Source organism: Trifolium pratense, linkage group LG7 (assembly GCF_020283565.1).
Source record: "Trifolium pratense cultivar HEN17-A07 linkage group LG7, ARS_RC_1.1, whole genome shotgun sequence".
Lineage (NCBI taxonomy): Eukaryota > Viridiplantae > Streptophyta > Magnoliopsida > Fabales > Fabaceae > Trifolium > Trifolium pratense.
This window is the reverse complement of record NC_060065.1, coordinates 4,036,666-4,052,347: the sequence shown is the minus strand read 5'-3', so window position 1 is coordinate 4,052,347 and position 15,682 is coordinate 4,036,666. Positions and strand designations below refer to the sequence as shown.

Below are 15,682 nucleotides of genomic sequence, written 5' to 3'. Positions count from 1 at the left end.
GATTACAATTATTATTAATTAATACTGTTTCATGTCCCTTTGCATTGATTCAATGAATTCATGTGCCAAACACCTGGCAGGAATCATCAGGCAATTTTACTGAGATCTTTTCCTATATTTTCTTTTGTTCAGAAAGCTTGATGCTAAATTACCAAAACAAAGCTATGATGTTATACACAAGCTGCATATATAATAAAATTAAAGGATTGAGATTTAAGGATGCACATGTGAATGATTTGTATAGACTAATATAGATAACCTTTAGTTGTGATTTGATAATCATAAAAAGAACATGCTTAATTTTCTGCATATTTACAAGATTCATGGTCAGTGAATAAAAAGACTTTATTACTTTGTGCATTTCTCATAGTAATTCATTGATCAGACTCAAGTGATTAACGAGTTTTTAAGAAAAGTCATTGATTAGATTTTACTTATCTCTTGACCAAAAAAATTATTACTAAGACCTTTTTCCTTGGAACCAGATTGTTAAAACCAAAAAATTATGCATGTAATGGGATTTGTCTACAAAATTGCAATCAAGTTTGATGAAAACAAATGATGCAAAAAAACTTCATATGTGAGTTATACTAGGAAAAATCAGTGCAATTTAATAGTACATACAATTGAGAGCTTAATAATGATAAGTTACATTATCCATTTATCCTAAAATCACTGAATGAACAAACTGGAAAAGTACTATCCCATCATCAATTCAAACTCACCAAAATCAACTTTTCCATCAAAGTTCAAATCAACAACCTTCACCATCTTTTCAATTGTATTCATATCCCAACCCTTATCCAAACCCAAACAATCAAGCACTCTCTTCAACTCCATTGCATCAATATATCCATCACCATCCTCATCAAATATTTTGAAAGCTTCAAGCAATAACTCACTTCTCTTTGACATGTCCTCCAATTCACCAAGCACTTCTTCCACAACTACTTCTTCATCATCGTCGTCTTGAAAGGCCTTGTTATCCTTCTGATCAGAACCATAGATCAGACCAAGTTTTTCAACCACTTGCCTAGCATTTTCCTTCTTGATTCTTCCATTGTTTTGCATTCCAAAGACGGTAACAAGAGCTCGAACCATCCTTTCGTCGAGCTTGAGTATACTCTGTTGATGATTTTGATCAAGGTGATTATGATGAGGCATTGAGTTTTGTGGTGAGTTTTTGAATGTTTGTAAAAATTCAACTATGAATTTGGAACATGCTTCTGTTAGACCCATTTGAAACCTTAATAGACCAAAGACACTAATATATGTGACTCTTGAACACTACTTTGTTATTTGACACAAATAAGATTTTGGTTCAATTGTTCAAACTTGTGTGACACTGAGACCTCTTTTATAGTTAGATAATTTGCATTATGCCCTTATTTTATTTGTAAATTACTCAAGTGCCACTGTATGGTGCAAAGTATCAATTAGTATTTTATAGGCTTAATTATAGAGTTTCAATGTAGCTGGCAGATTAATTGAATGAGTTAAGTGGATAATAGGTGTGCAATATGTATGTATTAGATATCATTAGATTTAATTATGAATTTTGGTTTGCTTATTGTATCCAAGGACATGTACATGATAACTTTACAAGTTTGTACTTATAGAAGGAAACATTTGAGACGTTGTATACAGTATACTCCACCAATGATATTAATTAATCGTAATAGAAACCAACAAAGTTTACTTTGATTCATGACCATGCTATAAATTTATAGGTACTACCTCCCTTCATTTTGTTAGGTTGATGAATTAAAGAATACCAATGAATTACTATATAGTAGTATCTTATTGCAATAAAATAAATGATGTTTAAACATCAAATATTTGTTGTTAAATTTATTATCAAACATTTTTTTTATGTATTTTTAAAATATGTGTAAAGTGCATATAAAATAAAAAGTGCAAACGATATAATAAAGCTAAATATATGTGTGGTCTACATTATTAATTTTTGTTATATATGTTCAAATAATATATACCTCTTGTAATAATGTTCCAAGATGTACAAGTCACAAATATTGAAATGAAATAATTTATAGCTTAGGGTGTGTTTAAAGATCGAATCAGATTTTTAAAACATGTATGGCAGAAACCGCGTTATGTTGCTGTACCAACAAATAATTAAAATTATTTTGGAATCATTTTGTTGGCCTTGCTTGTTGTTCATGTCACGTGCATTATTTTAATTCATTCATTCACAATGCATATTATTGTGAATTTTGAGAGTTGAATATCGGATCCATACAATGAGGAGGATGGTGCGAGAATGATATGATATATATAAACAATTTGCTGCTAGCTATTCTTTCCAAAGAAATTTACGTACAATTCTTGGGATGGGAGGGAATGTGTGACGATGTTGTGAGGAAGGAAGGAGGGGCAAATATAAAAGAGGTTAAAAAATTACGCTGATATTAAAAAAAAAAACAATTTGTTAGAAATGATTAATGAGGAGAAAGACAAGAATCAACACATAGTACAGTAGTATTTTAAAGGCTTTGGCTAAAATGAAAGAGTGAGACAAATGATGCATGGTGCACCACTTGTCAATATCTCGATAACGAAAATAAATTTTATAAAATTCACCGTTGGATTGAAAGTTTATATCATAGATCATTCGTATAAATTTTTAGAAAAATTGAATATCATTTTGATATGTTATTGAGACTCATCAAAATTAACGGTTTATGAATTTTTACTGAATATCGTTAATTTTGGTCGGTCTCAATAACACATCAAATGATATATGTTCAATTTTTCTAAAAATTTACATGAATGATCTATATGATATAAACTTTCAATCCAACAGTGAATTTTATAAATTTTATTTTCGTTATCGAGATATTGACAAGTTGTGCACCATGCACCACTTGTCTCACATAAGTTATATCCGTATGAAATAAAAGTTGATTACAAGTTAGTTTTAAATACCACATATAAACCTATTTATGTGACTTGTTTTTATTGGTCGTTAGGTAAATATACCTAGATTATTAACGGATGTAGTAGATCTCATCATATATTTGTGGCGTGTTAGATTATATAAATGTTTTTCACTTTAGATTCAACGTGTTGTGAGAACTAGAGAATCTAGTGATCGTTCTGTTAACTCCAATATTTGTTGTGCGCATTGAGGAATTATATCACAAAATAAGCAAGACTGTGTTTTAAAGTGAAATTTGCATGAAAGTTTGGTAGTATTGAGAAATCACATAGGAGTAAGGTACCGTATAAATAGGATAAATGCAGTTTTGGATTTCCTATTTTAATTTTAATGGAATTGGAATAGAAAAGGATTATGGAGAGTACATTTTATGACTTACAAAACTAATTTGTTTAAAATAAAAATAACTTAAATGATTAACTTGAAACAAAAAACATAAAAAAACTAATGTATTATGGACGTTAAATTTAAAGGATCGCATGAAACTGCGTGAAGGATCATTTCTCCGCCATATAGAAATGAGATTGCATTTGATCATCATTTATATATAGTTGAGATTGTCTTTGACGTGAAACTGCGTAAAGCAGCTATTATAATAGTCAATCTCAATCTTATATACTAGGTACTAGTATAAGGCTAAGAATATTCATATGATCATATACAAATTTGAATTTAGAGCAGCACTCCTGCATGCATTTTGGTTGCAGTCAATACCTTACCCGATTTGAATCAGAAGCTTCAAAAAGCTTAGACAATTTTGTTTTAGTGACATTAAATTTTAATGTATGAATCCAAACTGTTGAATTTTAATCGGACGGTTATAAATATACTAACGGCATACAGTCACCAACTTGCGACCGCACAAGATTCAAATCCGACCATACACCATCTTGGTAAAGTACAATCTTCAACTCAACCACTTTTGTAGGTCACTGTCGATTCATTTCAAACCTTCCTTGGCGGCAGTGATGGGTTATCTATCACCCACACACCTACCCACCCACACCACAACTACTTAAACCGCATCTCTCATTATTACTCTCATTTTTTATATTTATAAAAAAAAAGTCAAATAATTATTTTCAAAGTCAAGTGATAAATATAAAAGATTCACACTAGTGTACTAGAAACATTTGAAAAATAGTGTTTTTAACGTAAGTTAATTTTGATCGGTACAAGTTGTTGAATATTGACTGTGAATAAAATTATTTGATGAGTACATGTTGTTGAATATTGATGATGGTGAATACTTAAAAAACTTTTTTTTAAAAATTAAAAGTATCATCCGCGCGTAACTGCAGTGACTAATCTTCGAGGTAACTGAGATTTATTTAAGTGTTTGACTTCTCCCAACAAATATTTCTTCATATATACCGACCGAAAATTAAACTCAAAATCAAATGGTTAAGGAACCCAAGTATATATCAGTTATATCACGCTATGTTGCTTACTTACAAGAACTATCTTCTATCTTAAGTTATTAGATTTTGATAAGCCTCGCTTGCCACATGTTTAGATCTCACCTTTTTTTTAAGATCATATAAATATTCTGCTTATTTAGATTCTCTCTCCCTCAGCCACGACACTCTCCCTTTATAAAATTGAATCAATCAACCACCACCACCTTTATGTCTACTTTCATTTTCAATTATTTAATTTAGGGTGTGTTTGGTAACACAAATAAGCTAGTTTATAGCTTATTATATGAGCTTATAAGCTTGTTTCAAAAAATTAGAGGTGTTTGATAACAAGCTTTTTGTACTAGCTTATAGCTTTTTTTCAGATGCTATTTCAAGTAGCATTTGAGCTTATAGCTTATAGCTTTTTACACTTTATTCCCTTTTTACCCTTTAATTTAATAACTACATATTCTAAAAAATAAACTACCCACTATCAATTATGTAATTTTATATTTAATAACCACTTTAAAAGTTAATTTTACCAAACACTTTAATTTCAATAAGCTAGCTTTTCAGCTATCAGCTATAAGCTAGCTTTTCAGCTATCAGCTAGCTTATCAGCTATCAGCTAGCTTATAGCTTATTTTTACCAAACAGACCCTTAATTTAAAGTCTTTCATAATTTAATTCAAGTTTAATTCAGTTGTTAGAAACAATTTTATATGTAGGAGATAAAAATATAATTTTGACATCGATTGTTAGTTGATTCAGCAATAATTGACCCTGAATTTAGTCGAGAGAACCACAATTTGATTATTCACAACTGTAAACGAAAAAGGCTAAAATCACTTGATATTAGAACTGATCCTGAACCAGATTAGGTGATTCATAGGCCCACTTGATATTAAAAAACTGACTCTGAACCAGATTAGGCGGTTCATTGACCTGAGATGATAATTTTAATCATTAAATTAAATTTTTTGTCATTTTTTATATAAAAAACGAAAATAAATAAAATTTTTTTTGAAGAAATTTAATCTGAAACACATTTAAAACCAAAAATATTTATTTATTACTAAATAAATTAATACATTCAAATCATTGAAAAACAAATAAAAAAAGGTAAAATTCTTCTTCATTACATTGCACCAACCAAAACCAAAACCAAAACCAAAATCAAAACCAACCCTTTCGTTTTGAACCAGTAATGGCGTCGGTGTTATAAATATCACAAAATCAGTTATCGTTTTGTTTCCTCTCCTCCGAAGCTTTGTAGGCGGCGTTGATTCTCATGGCGCCTTCGAAGCTCTTCTTCTTCGCTCTCTCCGTCGCTCTTTTTTTCTTCATCGTTACTTCCGAACCCGATGTTTCCATCGCAGATTCCGATTCCTCTTCTCTTAAGATCCAATTAGATCAACTCAACTCCAAGATCCAATCTCTCGGTCTGATTTTTTATCTTACGCTAAATTCAAAATCTCAATTATGTTTATTTTTTTGTTTCGTTTCGATTCATCGAGTTTCAATTTTAGTAGTTAGTTAATTACTCTGTTTAGTCGATTAAACTAAGTTTAAGATTGAATTTTTTTAGGCTAATGATTTACAATTTTAGGAATTTTTATATTTGTGGTGGTTTTTGTGTGGCTAATATATGTTATTGTGCTTAATTTTGATTTGAAGAGTCTCAAATCAGTGATAAATCACAAGAGTTGAAGAAGAAGGATGAAACAATAGCAGAAAAAGAAAAACTTTTACAAGATAAGTTGAGTAGCATTCAATCCTTGCAGAGTGAGGTTGATTCTCTTCAGGTGAGATGGTTTGAGATTAAGGATTTTGCATGCATTGGGAATCAAATACTTATCTGATTATTTTAATCAAAATGGTACCATAAGCTAAAAGTTAGTTTGGATTTTGGGACTTAGTATAATGTTGTTATTTTTGTACTTCTATTGTTTTTGGAGCATTGTGAATCCCTTAATAATTGGGATTATATGCCGAATTGATGTCATTTGTTATTTACTTAAACGCTTTAAAATACATTTCTATTTCAGAAAAAAGGATCATTGGATGTTGAGGAGCGGGTTGAAAAGGCTTATGCACGTGCTGGGGAACTACAGAAGCAGGTCATGTATGACTGAGATAGTTGAAATATATGTAAATGATTATTATTCTTTTGTGAAGTCTGAAATTTTTAAATGCAGGTGGACAAGCTTAAAAGCCAACTTGAAACACAAAACAGTGAGAAAGTGAATTGGGGAACTCGGGTAGAAGAGTTTGAGAAAAAGATTCATGATTTGAACTCAAAATTAGAGGATGTAAGTTGTACATTTGGCTTGATTGTTCAATTCTGTTTTGAAATAAATCTAAGTTTGCTCTTTTATGGCTAGTTCTTATTCTTGCTTATGATATATGTACTATGTACTATTCCAAAAGATAAATTTATCTGTAAACTGTAATTGTTCTTTTTGGAGTCATGGAAATTAATTTACTCTTTTGAAAAATACTAATGCTTTGTGATATTTCATTTTGTATTTCTCTTCTTTTTTGTAAAATGAGATGCTTATTAATAAGTAAACCTTGTCATGTTTAATGCTCATAACAAGAAGGGCGTCTTCCTCTTTGCTTTATTAATGCGTCTTATTTTCTTTTCCCGTCTTTTCTTGGTGGTTTCTGCTGAAAGTTGCTGGATTATAAACACATTATTCTGACTGTGATCAACATGCTCAGAAATTATCTCTGCTAACTTTCTTTATCTGAATAATTCTATCAACCTTTACTACACACACTTCCACCACTACCACTTCCAGATGTCATTCACATTTCCTATTTTGGGCCATTGCTGTAGTGCTCAAAATCGTCGCACTAGCCAAATATGCAGATGTCGTGACTCATGGCTGCTCTGAGCCTAATCACTAACACAAAAAATTAAGATATTATTGTTTATAGTTCAAAAATATTCACCTATTATCCTCAAATAATGTCAATTTATTATCAGAACATAATTTGTTTGAGGATGATATGACTTGATTAGTGTATTCTCTACAGGCTCAAAAGATAAATGAGGAACAGAAGAAACAAATCCGTAAAACTGAACGCGCTCTTAAAGTTGCCGAGGTATGTGAGATTGCGAGTGCATATATTTTCTTGTCAATGTTATGCAGGATTCTTGGTGATGATTTCAATGAAAATTTATTGTTTTTCTACTGATATTATTATTTAGGAAGAAATGCTTAAGGCAAAGCTCGAGGCAACTTCCAAAGCAAAAGAGCTGAGCGAGGTAATAAATCTGTTGTCCTCCTAAACCATGTAATCTTTACTACACACACTTAAATGTTGTTACTTGTTAGCCACCAGAAAACCTTCAACGTAATCCAGGATTATTAGAAATAGTGTAGCTTCAATCTAAAACTGAAAAAACTGTTTTAATTCATGTCATTTTTTGTATATGGACGAAAGAAGGAAATCCTTGCAGAAATTTAAAATGTTCTCCTAGTTAATTTTTCCTTACTTTATATGACTTTGGTTCTATTCCTGATTTCAAATTTTACAATAAAAATAAACTATGAGACAAGGTATATTGTAGATTTCAAATTTTATTAATTGATGCAATACTGGTGTTAATGATCAGACTCATGGTGCTTGGCTTCCTCCTTGGCTTGCTGTACACTATATTCGTAGTAAGGTGAGTTTATGTTGTGTACTCTGGACATTTGTTAGAACAGCCTTATTCACATGTTCTAAGAATTTTATTTTATCTTTTGTTAGTCCGTGGTTGAGAGTCATTGGAATGAACATGGGAAGCCTCTATTGGAAGTGATATCTCAAAAGGTACTATATGGTATTTAGTTTGGCTATCAGTCTTTTCCTTTATGTTATTTTTTGTCACTTCAATAAATTATAGACGTACAAGGCCCATTAATTTCTGTATCTTAACGCTTTCCCTATGTATTCTAGGCCCTAGAGAAAAAGGTACAAGCTGGAAAGTGGGCTGAACCTCATGTCGAAATAATTACAACCGTAAGTCCATTTATATCTTTCATATTTTTGATCTTTGGGTTACTGCAATTACTGTGCCCCGTGGTTAGATGGCAGATTTGCTTCATCCACAGTTTGTTTGTTTTACCCTCAGTCCCGATAACTTGTTAACCATTTAGGCGTTTCAACATTTGTAGAAAGCTCCTGGTTTGTTAAATACTCAGGCAAATTAAGTTATATATTATATTATTTCTCACACGTTCTTGTTTTCAATTGTAGAAATGGGTTCCAGCTGTGAAAGAACAGTGGTCTGTGGTGAAAACAAAGACTGAACCTCATGTGCAATTACTGACTACAAAAACTGTTGAAGTTTACAAGACCTCAAAGGACACACTTACTCCCCACTTGAACAAGGCAATAGAATGTGTAGATCCTTATTATCAGGTATAAGTTTCTTCATTGAACTGTATGGTTTGTTTGTTTATATTTTCTTGAGGTATTCTCAACTGGTTGACAGGGAGCTCGGAAGTTTAGCAAGCCATACATTGATCAGGTCGCTACTGCTGCTAGACCTCATGTTGAGAATGTACAAGTTGTTCTGAAGCCCTACACAAAGAAGGTTGTTCATGCTTATGGGAATTTCTTGGAATCAGCCACTGCATATCATAGCCAGGTTTCAGGCCTTACTTTCATGCTATTGATATATTTCTGCTAATCCTCTTGTATTTGTTGTTGTTGTTGTTGTTACTGATAGCGATACTGGCAATATTTTTTTTTTATGAGTCTTGCTAACTTTACGGAATCAACAAATAGATATTATGTTTTGAAAGAAACATTTTTTAACTTTACGAGAAGTTGAATGCACAATTTCCAATACAAGTTTCTATCTTTTAGTATGGGCACATGTTAGCATTTGTCTTATTTTATTTTGTATGTCGCATGCTCCATACTGTATCTGCACACCTGATAATTGAAAATACCAACTTCAGTTGGCCGTTTATCTTTTGAAACTACGATTTCGATTATATTTCTGTTAGGAACCCTATCCTAACAATTTCCCATTCTCTGAATTTCTTATTAGTTCTGGATTTTGAATAGCTTTTTTCTTTAATAGTACATTATTTAATAATTTTATTATCTCCTTGTTGAGTGTTGAATTGTCTTTGGTTATTAAGGTACAAGCTACTGTCCAGGAGACACTGAAAAAGCACGAGCTTACTAGACCTCTTGCAACTAAGGAATTGGAATGGTTTGCGGTATGTATCTGATAATTTTCTATTTCCTGAATATTGTTATTACTAAAATTGAAATATGGTTAGGTGATTTGACAAACATATCAACTTGAAATTTTGCAGGCCTCTGCCCTTTTGGCCTTGCCTATTATTTTACTAGCTAGAGTTTTTTCTGCCATTTTCTGGTTAGTCTTAAATGCTCCTGTTTTTGTGAAACCCATACCAATTTGCTTTTCAATAATATATGCACTTCCTTTTGATATTTCAAGTTGTATTTGTATTGAAAAAATGATTATGTAGTTACAAACGTTTTATCATCTGCTGCAGCAAAAAGGCGGTTAAACCCGCTCGAAGCGGAAACACCCACCATGCTCGTCGTAAAGCTAAGCGAGGCCATCCAGACAAGTAGATAACATGAAGTTGGCTCCTGGTTTTTTTTTCCGGAGAGAAGTTTAGGTATGATGTTCCGTTATTGACTCAGGATGCTTTTAATATTATGGATGTGAGGACTGAAGCCTGGTTTTATCATGTATTATTATATGTGGCATACATGACCCAAAGCATGCTTTGATATTTTTACCATAAGCTGTGTTACTTGTCGATCTAATTTTTTTTTATTTAAGGAAGAAAATTGTTTTGGGCGTTTAACTGAACACCCTTGGATGCCTTGTGTGATCTTAAATGTGCATATCCCACTTTTACGAAACTCATGTCTCACAGTATGACAAAGACTGGAGATCTAATTCACTAAATTGTACGATTGAAAAAAAAAACTTCTTTTAGCAACCAATATGTTCGGATTCCACCTTTTTCAACCTTATGGCCTGGCACTCTGCAATGGTTAACATTCCTTCTGTTCTGTTATCATGTTGTAGAGTTGAAGAAATCACTGACGTATGATACTAATATTTTTGAAGATGAGATGTAATTAAATGCATTGAATGTGTCTAGGCTATGCCCATTTATGTGTGTTTGAAATAATGGAAATATTGTCTAGATCCATTTTATTTAAATAATAATCAAAATCACGCCATGCCACTATCATATTAATTAGAATCAAGTGACAAGTATTACTATGTTAACAAGTTTTAGGCTAGATGGAGTGTAGAGTAGAGTGGAGAAACAACAAGGATTCATTCCCAGGATCAAATAGTCTCCAATGGAACTTGGTGGTGCAGGAGTTAAGCTTGTTTGTAAAATCTTGGCTTAATTAAATGCAGTTTAAAAGTCCCCCTATTTTAGAAAAACTACAATTTTGGTCCACATTAAAGAAATTTTGACCAATTGAATATTTTGACCATTCAATTTGATGACATGGTAATAAATTAGGTGACCTGGCATTAAAAAGAGGACAAGTGGAAGCTATGTCATTAAATATAGGTCACATAACTTATTGTCACATCATCAAATTGCCCAATTAGAAATCAGAGGACCAAAATTGCGGTTTGGCCAAAATAGGGGGACTAAAACTGAACTGCATTTAAGCCTAAAATCTTAGTATAACATAATTCAATCAAAATAACTAAAAGGTCCAAATAGTCTTTGGCTTCAAAGGATACATAGTATGCCAAGAGTTATTTGACATGAAGAATTGATTGAGGGCCAAAAAATAGAAAAGAGTTGGTGACATTGTCAGAGTGAGCATCTTATTGGTAGAGGGGAGGGTAGGCTAAAGTGGAGGAAAAACAGGATCCGTTAGTAACTGTCTCCTCAGTGGGACATATTGGCCTGAGTAAAAGTTCTTCTACACACTAATTTTGTCTTCTTCTCAAAAGACTTGGATTTCAGAGGACACAACCTATTACTCAATCTGCTATTTGATTTGAAGAGGAGATTTTAGGACCAAAACAATAGAGAAGTGTAGAAAAGTGAATCAACAGTTGGTGGATATTATTTGTACAATCCGTGAAAAAGGAAACAAGGTTTTTTTTTTTTTTGTGAAATCAAACAGAGTCACAGACTCTTAGTTGATTGAGTTTGAAAGGAGTCCTCTATTACTTTGAGAAGTCCACAATTCTTTTCAAGTCTTCGTGCAGTGTGAGAACTGGGAGTATTGGAGTTCATATATATTTCTTATAGCGTCATAAATAGAATTATGAAGTAATGAAACTATGAATTAACTTATGCAATGTAGCATTTCTTTTCAAAGTCAGCTTTCTACGTATTTTTTTGTTTTTCACTAATCATAGTTCAATATGGTGTCTGAAAAACTCTCTATCTTGCAGATGGCTGGCACATTGGGGCTACATATTTATTTTCATCATATGGGGTTTGAATACTTCACTTCTTTTTGGGTTAGGTAAATTTAGGACGTTTCACTGTAGAGCTTGGGTGTTCATGTAATATGGCTGTTATATTTGTTATTAGACCTGGCACTCACTCTTTTGTCCATTACTTTTGTTTTGTTTTCTTATTTAAATTTATAGACATTAGTATAAACGCTTCCACTTCATGTATGTTTATTAAAATTAGAGCTAGTTCTTCCTATTCCAATTGTCTGTGGAACTTCATGGTTTATTCTTTGTTGGAACTTCATGTTTTCCCTTTTCCCATTTGGTTATTATTCAAGTTTGCCAAATTGTCCTCTAAAAATTACTTAATGATTCTGATTAGTAAACAAACTGCTTAAATTTTTCCCTTTAAGGCATTCCTGTTGATGGCAATACCTTTGTTCCATTCAATCTGGTTCTTGGATAACATTTGGGTTACTACTAATCTGGCTGTTCATTTAGTCTAGTGCTAAAATGTAACAATTTTTTTGACAATTTTTTTGTTCCTTTTATTAAACTGGAACGTCGTTTTGGATAGTTTATCACTTCATTTGCATTAATTAGCATTGACATTTGTATTCCTTTTAAGGTTTTGATGAATTTCAACACATGCTGCAATGCTATGCAGTATGTCCTTTGGTTAGAAGACATACATCCTTTGTTTGGGGGATACAACTACAAGCATCTCTCTAAAATTTATGTATGTCCAATTAACAAGGGAGTTCTGTGTATATATATTGTCGTAAGTCAATGGGCGGCAATTTATCTTTTTAAAAAGTTTTAATGTTACCACTGGATTTTCATAATTGAATTTAAACACAATCTCTAGTTAAGCTGAAAGAGATGCAAACCATCTCATCCAAACACATGGATACATTCTCTTTGTATATATGAAATTCATATATATTAAATGTGTAAAATTTTCTATAATTTATAGTTTAAGGTCTTATAAATTATTTTACTTGCTCACTTAAATGAACAAAAGTAAATTAGAGGCCTCAATTCCAAACTTTAGCCCCTACTTCTATATAGGTATTCAAGCAGTTTCTGATAAGTTATTTTTTTTACGGAACAGGGAACAGTTCGTGAGAATTTTCAAAACATAAAATAATGTGAAGGTTCAGTGTTCAGTGTATACAAATCCCCTCCAAATATTTATAATCATTAGTCCCAATTAGTGTCAAAAACGAAGGAAAAATAGCATTCAAACAGTTATTTGCTACATGAATAATGTTAGGAATACATTCTCTAACATACATATTTCAACTCACTTTCTTTAATTGGTTGAAATTTATATGCGACCAAGGTCTGAGTTGCTGCTTTTTCAGTAACCCAACCCGTACGAAACTTAGAAGCACATTAAAAAACGACTGTTCCCTCTTGAAAATTAATTTAGTATGAATTAGGCCAGTAAGTTTCAAGATCCATGCAATGCTCCATACCATTATAACCTACAAAATTATTAATATTCTGATCTGCACCAACAGAATTCATATTCATGTTTATTGAACTGACATTATCAGCCATTGCATATTGAGAATGTTGCATTGGACGCAAAATAGGTTGTGTTGTTGTGGTAGCTCCTCCACCTGATCCAAGGTTCAAATTAAGACCTGAAATGCTGAATCCTCCTCCCTCTTCTCCTGTAGTTGCTGGCAATATTGAAGAATAGTTCATCTGATGAGATTGTATTATTCCTCCTCTTAAAACCTCCGCATTTGAACCGTTAATGTAATTGCTATTGTTCCGTCCGTAAAGGAAATGAGGAGTAGAAGGATCTCCATGCAGACCCTGAAGATAGTACTCTATCATTTGTGGTGGAATTTGCACCATATTACTAGAACCTATTTCCTGCATGCTACAAGGATTCATTGATCCTGCTCTTGTATGGTTGGAATTGGAATTACAAGGGTACTTTTTTCCACTACCACTCTTCTTGAATATCCGACATACCACCCATTCTTCCTGCTGTACATCCCACAATTAGTTAGTTTGCTCATTTTCTTTGCAAAGATAATTAAGGGCATGGACTTATTAATATGTACTAGTACTAGTAATATTTGCATGCAAGATCTTAATGTTTTGGTCGAGTTCAACTAATTTTTACAAAATCAACTTGTAATATAAATGATATTTTTATAAACACATTTTCATTTCATATTTCATCCAATGTAGAACTATAAATACGTTATAACAGGACGCAGTAACAACCTCAAATCCTATTCGAAAACAAAGATTTAAAATTCAACCACATGTTATGACTATGTGCAACATATTATACTCCCTCTGGTCCTTTTTATAAGGAACAATTTGAAAAAATCACACAGACCAAGGAATCACATTTAACATAATTATTTTCATTTAATACTCTTATAAATTTAAATTTATTCCATATATACCCTTATTTAATTACTCTTTATTCAACTAATTTACTTATTTTTAAATTCTCTCTCATAATAAATAAGGGCATAAGTGAAATTGAACATTTAAAACATTTGAAAATTGGTCAAAGTTTCTTATAAAAAAGACCAATTTTTTTGCCCTAAGTGTTCCTTATAAAAAGGACCGGAGGGGTACCTTGTTTGTTCGAAATGTTGATTTAGAGTGAATGCGGTATTCATGCATAACCCAATTACTTTTCTCTCCTCTTGGAGCTCTTCCTTTGTAAAAAACCAAAGTCTTCTTCATACCAACCAATTCTGATGTAACACTGTTGAATATTTCTCTATCTTTCCCTGTGGTCTTCCAATATCCACTATTAGTTGCTCGATTGGTTCTCACACCCGTTGGATATTTACGATCTCTCATACTAAAAAAGTACCATTCCTTTTCTCCCATCTTTGCCTTCCCTATATATAATTATTCATCCACAAATTATTTTATTGAAATAACTACAATAAAAAAACTAAAATCAATTAGTATATATACCTGGTAGCTCCCATGGTTCAGATTTATTGAGATTTATATCAGTTATTGCTTTGCCTGTAAAACTAGAATCTGATATCTTATTTATAAGATAACAAGTGATAAGTTCTTCATCAGTAGGATGAAATCGAAATCCCGGCGGTAGGGTTTCCTCCTTACTTTCTTCCATTAATTCCATATTCCTCTCCTCCTTCTCCTTCTGTATATAGCACACAAAAAGTTACATCATTATAGATTTTTTTTTTTTTTCATATAAAAAAAATTAATTAATAAGACTAATTAAATCCTAATTGAAAATTATGAGCTGTGAAAGAGGATCAATATGATTAAAGAAGTTGCTTACTTGCATGGATTGAGAAAGAACTTTTTTTTCTTCAATTTAGGTTTTGATGCTTTATATATATTGAGTACGTAGTAAGTATATGTTAGTCAGTGTCACTATAGTAAGCCAAATTAATAGTAACTTGAGGGATACTGCAAAATACAGTATGTATGAAGTTAGAAGGGTTTCTAGTGACTACTAATTATGAGCATGCATAAGACGTTAGATGAGGAATTTAAGTATTAAGACAAGGAAGAAAACAGTGAGGGAGAGTGTGTTTTTGAAGCTTCCACCAAATGTGGGTCTTCAACCTCAAGTTGTATATGTAGATGGCTAGCTAGCTGTAATAAAATGTAAAATAATTACCAAGAAAATTAAAGACAAATTACTGGGTGCAGCTCGGACTCATTTTCTACGTATTTAGTAAACAATTCTGACGTTGTACTTCATGATCTTCTCTACCCCTCTCTAGTAGAGTTTTTGATTTTCGTGGATATTGAACCACATACCCTGAGATTCAATTACATGTTCAATCATCGTTTCTACGTATTTAGCATTTATTTTTTTTAGAAAATGTGTGCAGTCGGGTAAACAGTGAGTGC

General features: G+C 32.0%; 3 protein-coding genes across 4 annotated transcripts; 1 reads left to right on the top strand and 2 right to left on the bottom strand.

The window, feature by feature from the left end:
• Nucleotides 1-520: 520 nt before the first annotated feature.
• Nucleotides 521-1,340, bottom strand: LOC123898360 (probable calcium-binding protein CML43). The gene has a single exon (XM_045949296.1). The coding sequence runs from the start codon at nucleotides 1,237-1,239 to the stop codon at nucleotides 700-702; it is 540 nt and encodes a 179-aa protein (XP_045805252.1). The 5' UTR covers nucleotides 1,240-1,340; the 3' UTR covers nucleotides 521-699.
• A 4,090-nt stretch (nucleotides 1,341-5,430) lies between these two features.
• On the top strand, nucleotides 5,431-12,056 carry LOC123899751 (coiled-coil domain-containing protein 170). Its single transcript, XM_045950959.1, has 15 exons — nucleotides 5,431-5,801; nucleotides 6,037-6,164; nucleotides 6,408-6,479; nucleotides 6,558-6,671; nucleotides 7,402-7,470; nucleotides 7,577-7,633; nucleotides 7,985-8,038; nucleotides 8,122-8,184; nucleotides 8,311-8,373; nucleotides 8,611-8,775; nucleotides 8,849-9,004; nucleotides 9,507-9,587; nucleotides 9,687-9,748; nucleotides 9,891-10,019; nucleotides 11,789-12,056. Exons 1-14 carry the CDS (start codon nucleotides 5,651-5,653, stop codon nucleotides 9,970-9,972), a joined length of 1,317 nt encoding a protein of 438 aa, XP_045806915.1. The 5' UTR covers nucleotides 5,431-5,650; the 3' UTR covers nucleotides 9,973-10,019; nucleotides 11,789-12,056.
• Nucleotides 12,057-13,025: 969 nt separating this feature from the next.
• Nucleotides 13,026-15,374, bottom strand: LOC123898425 (NAC domain-containing protein 92). Of its 2 annotated transcripts, none has more exons than XM_045949371.1 (4): nucleotides 15,102-15,374; nucleotides 14,762-14,957; nucleotides 14,411-14,682; nucleotides 13,026-13,798 (listed from the first exon to the last, which is right to left on the bottom strand). In XM_045949371.1, exons 1-4 carry the CDS (start codon nucleotides 15,105-15,107, stop codon nucleotides 13,226-13,228), a joined length of 1,047 nt encoding a protein of 348 aa, XP_045805327.1. In that variant the 5' UTR covers nucleotides 15,108-15,374; the 3' UTR covers nucleotides 13,026-13,225. The 2 variants fall into 2 exon arrangements, with proteins under 2 accessions (XP_045805327.1, XP_045805326.1); XM_045949370.1 differs by having other exon boundaries at nucleotides 13,072-13,801; nucleotides 15,102-15,277.
• Nucleotides 15,375-15,682: the final 308 nt, after the last annotated feature.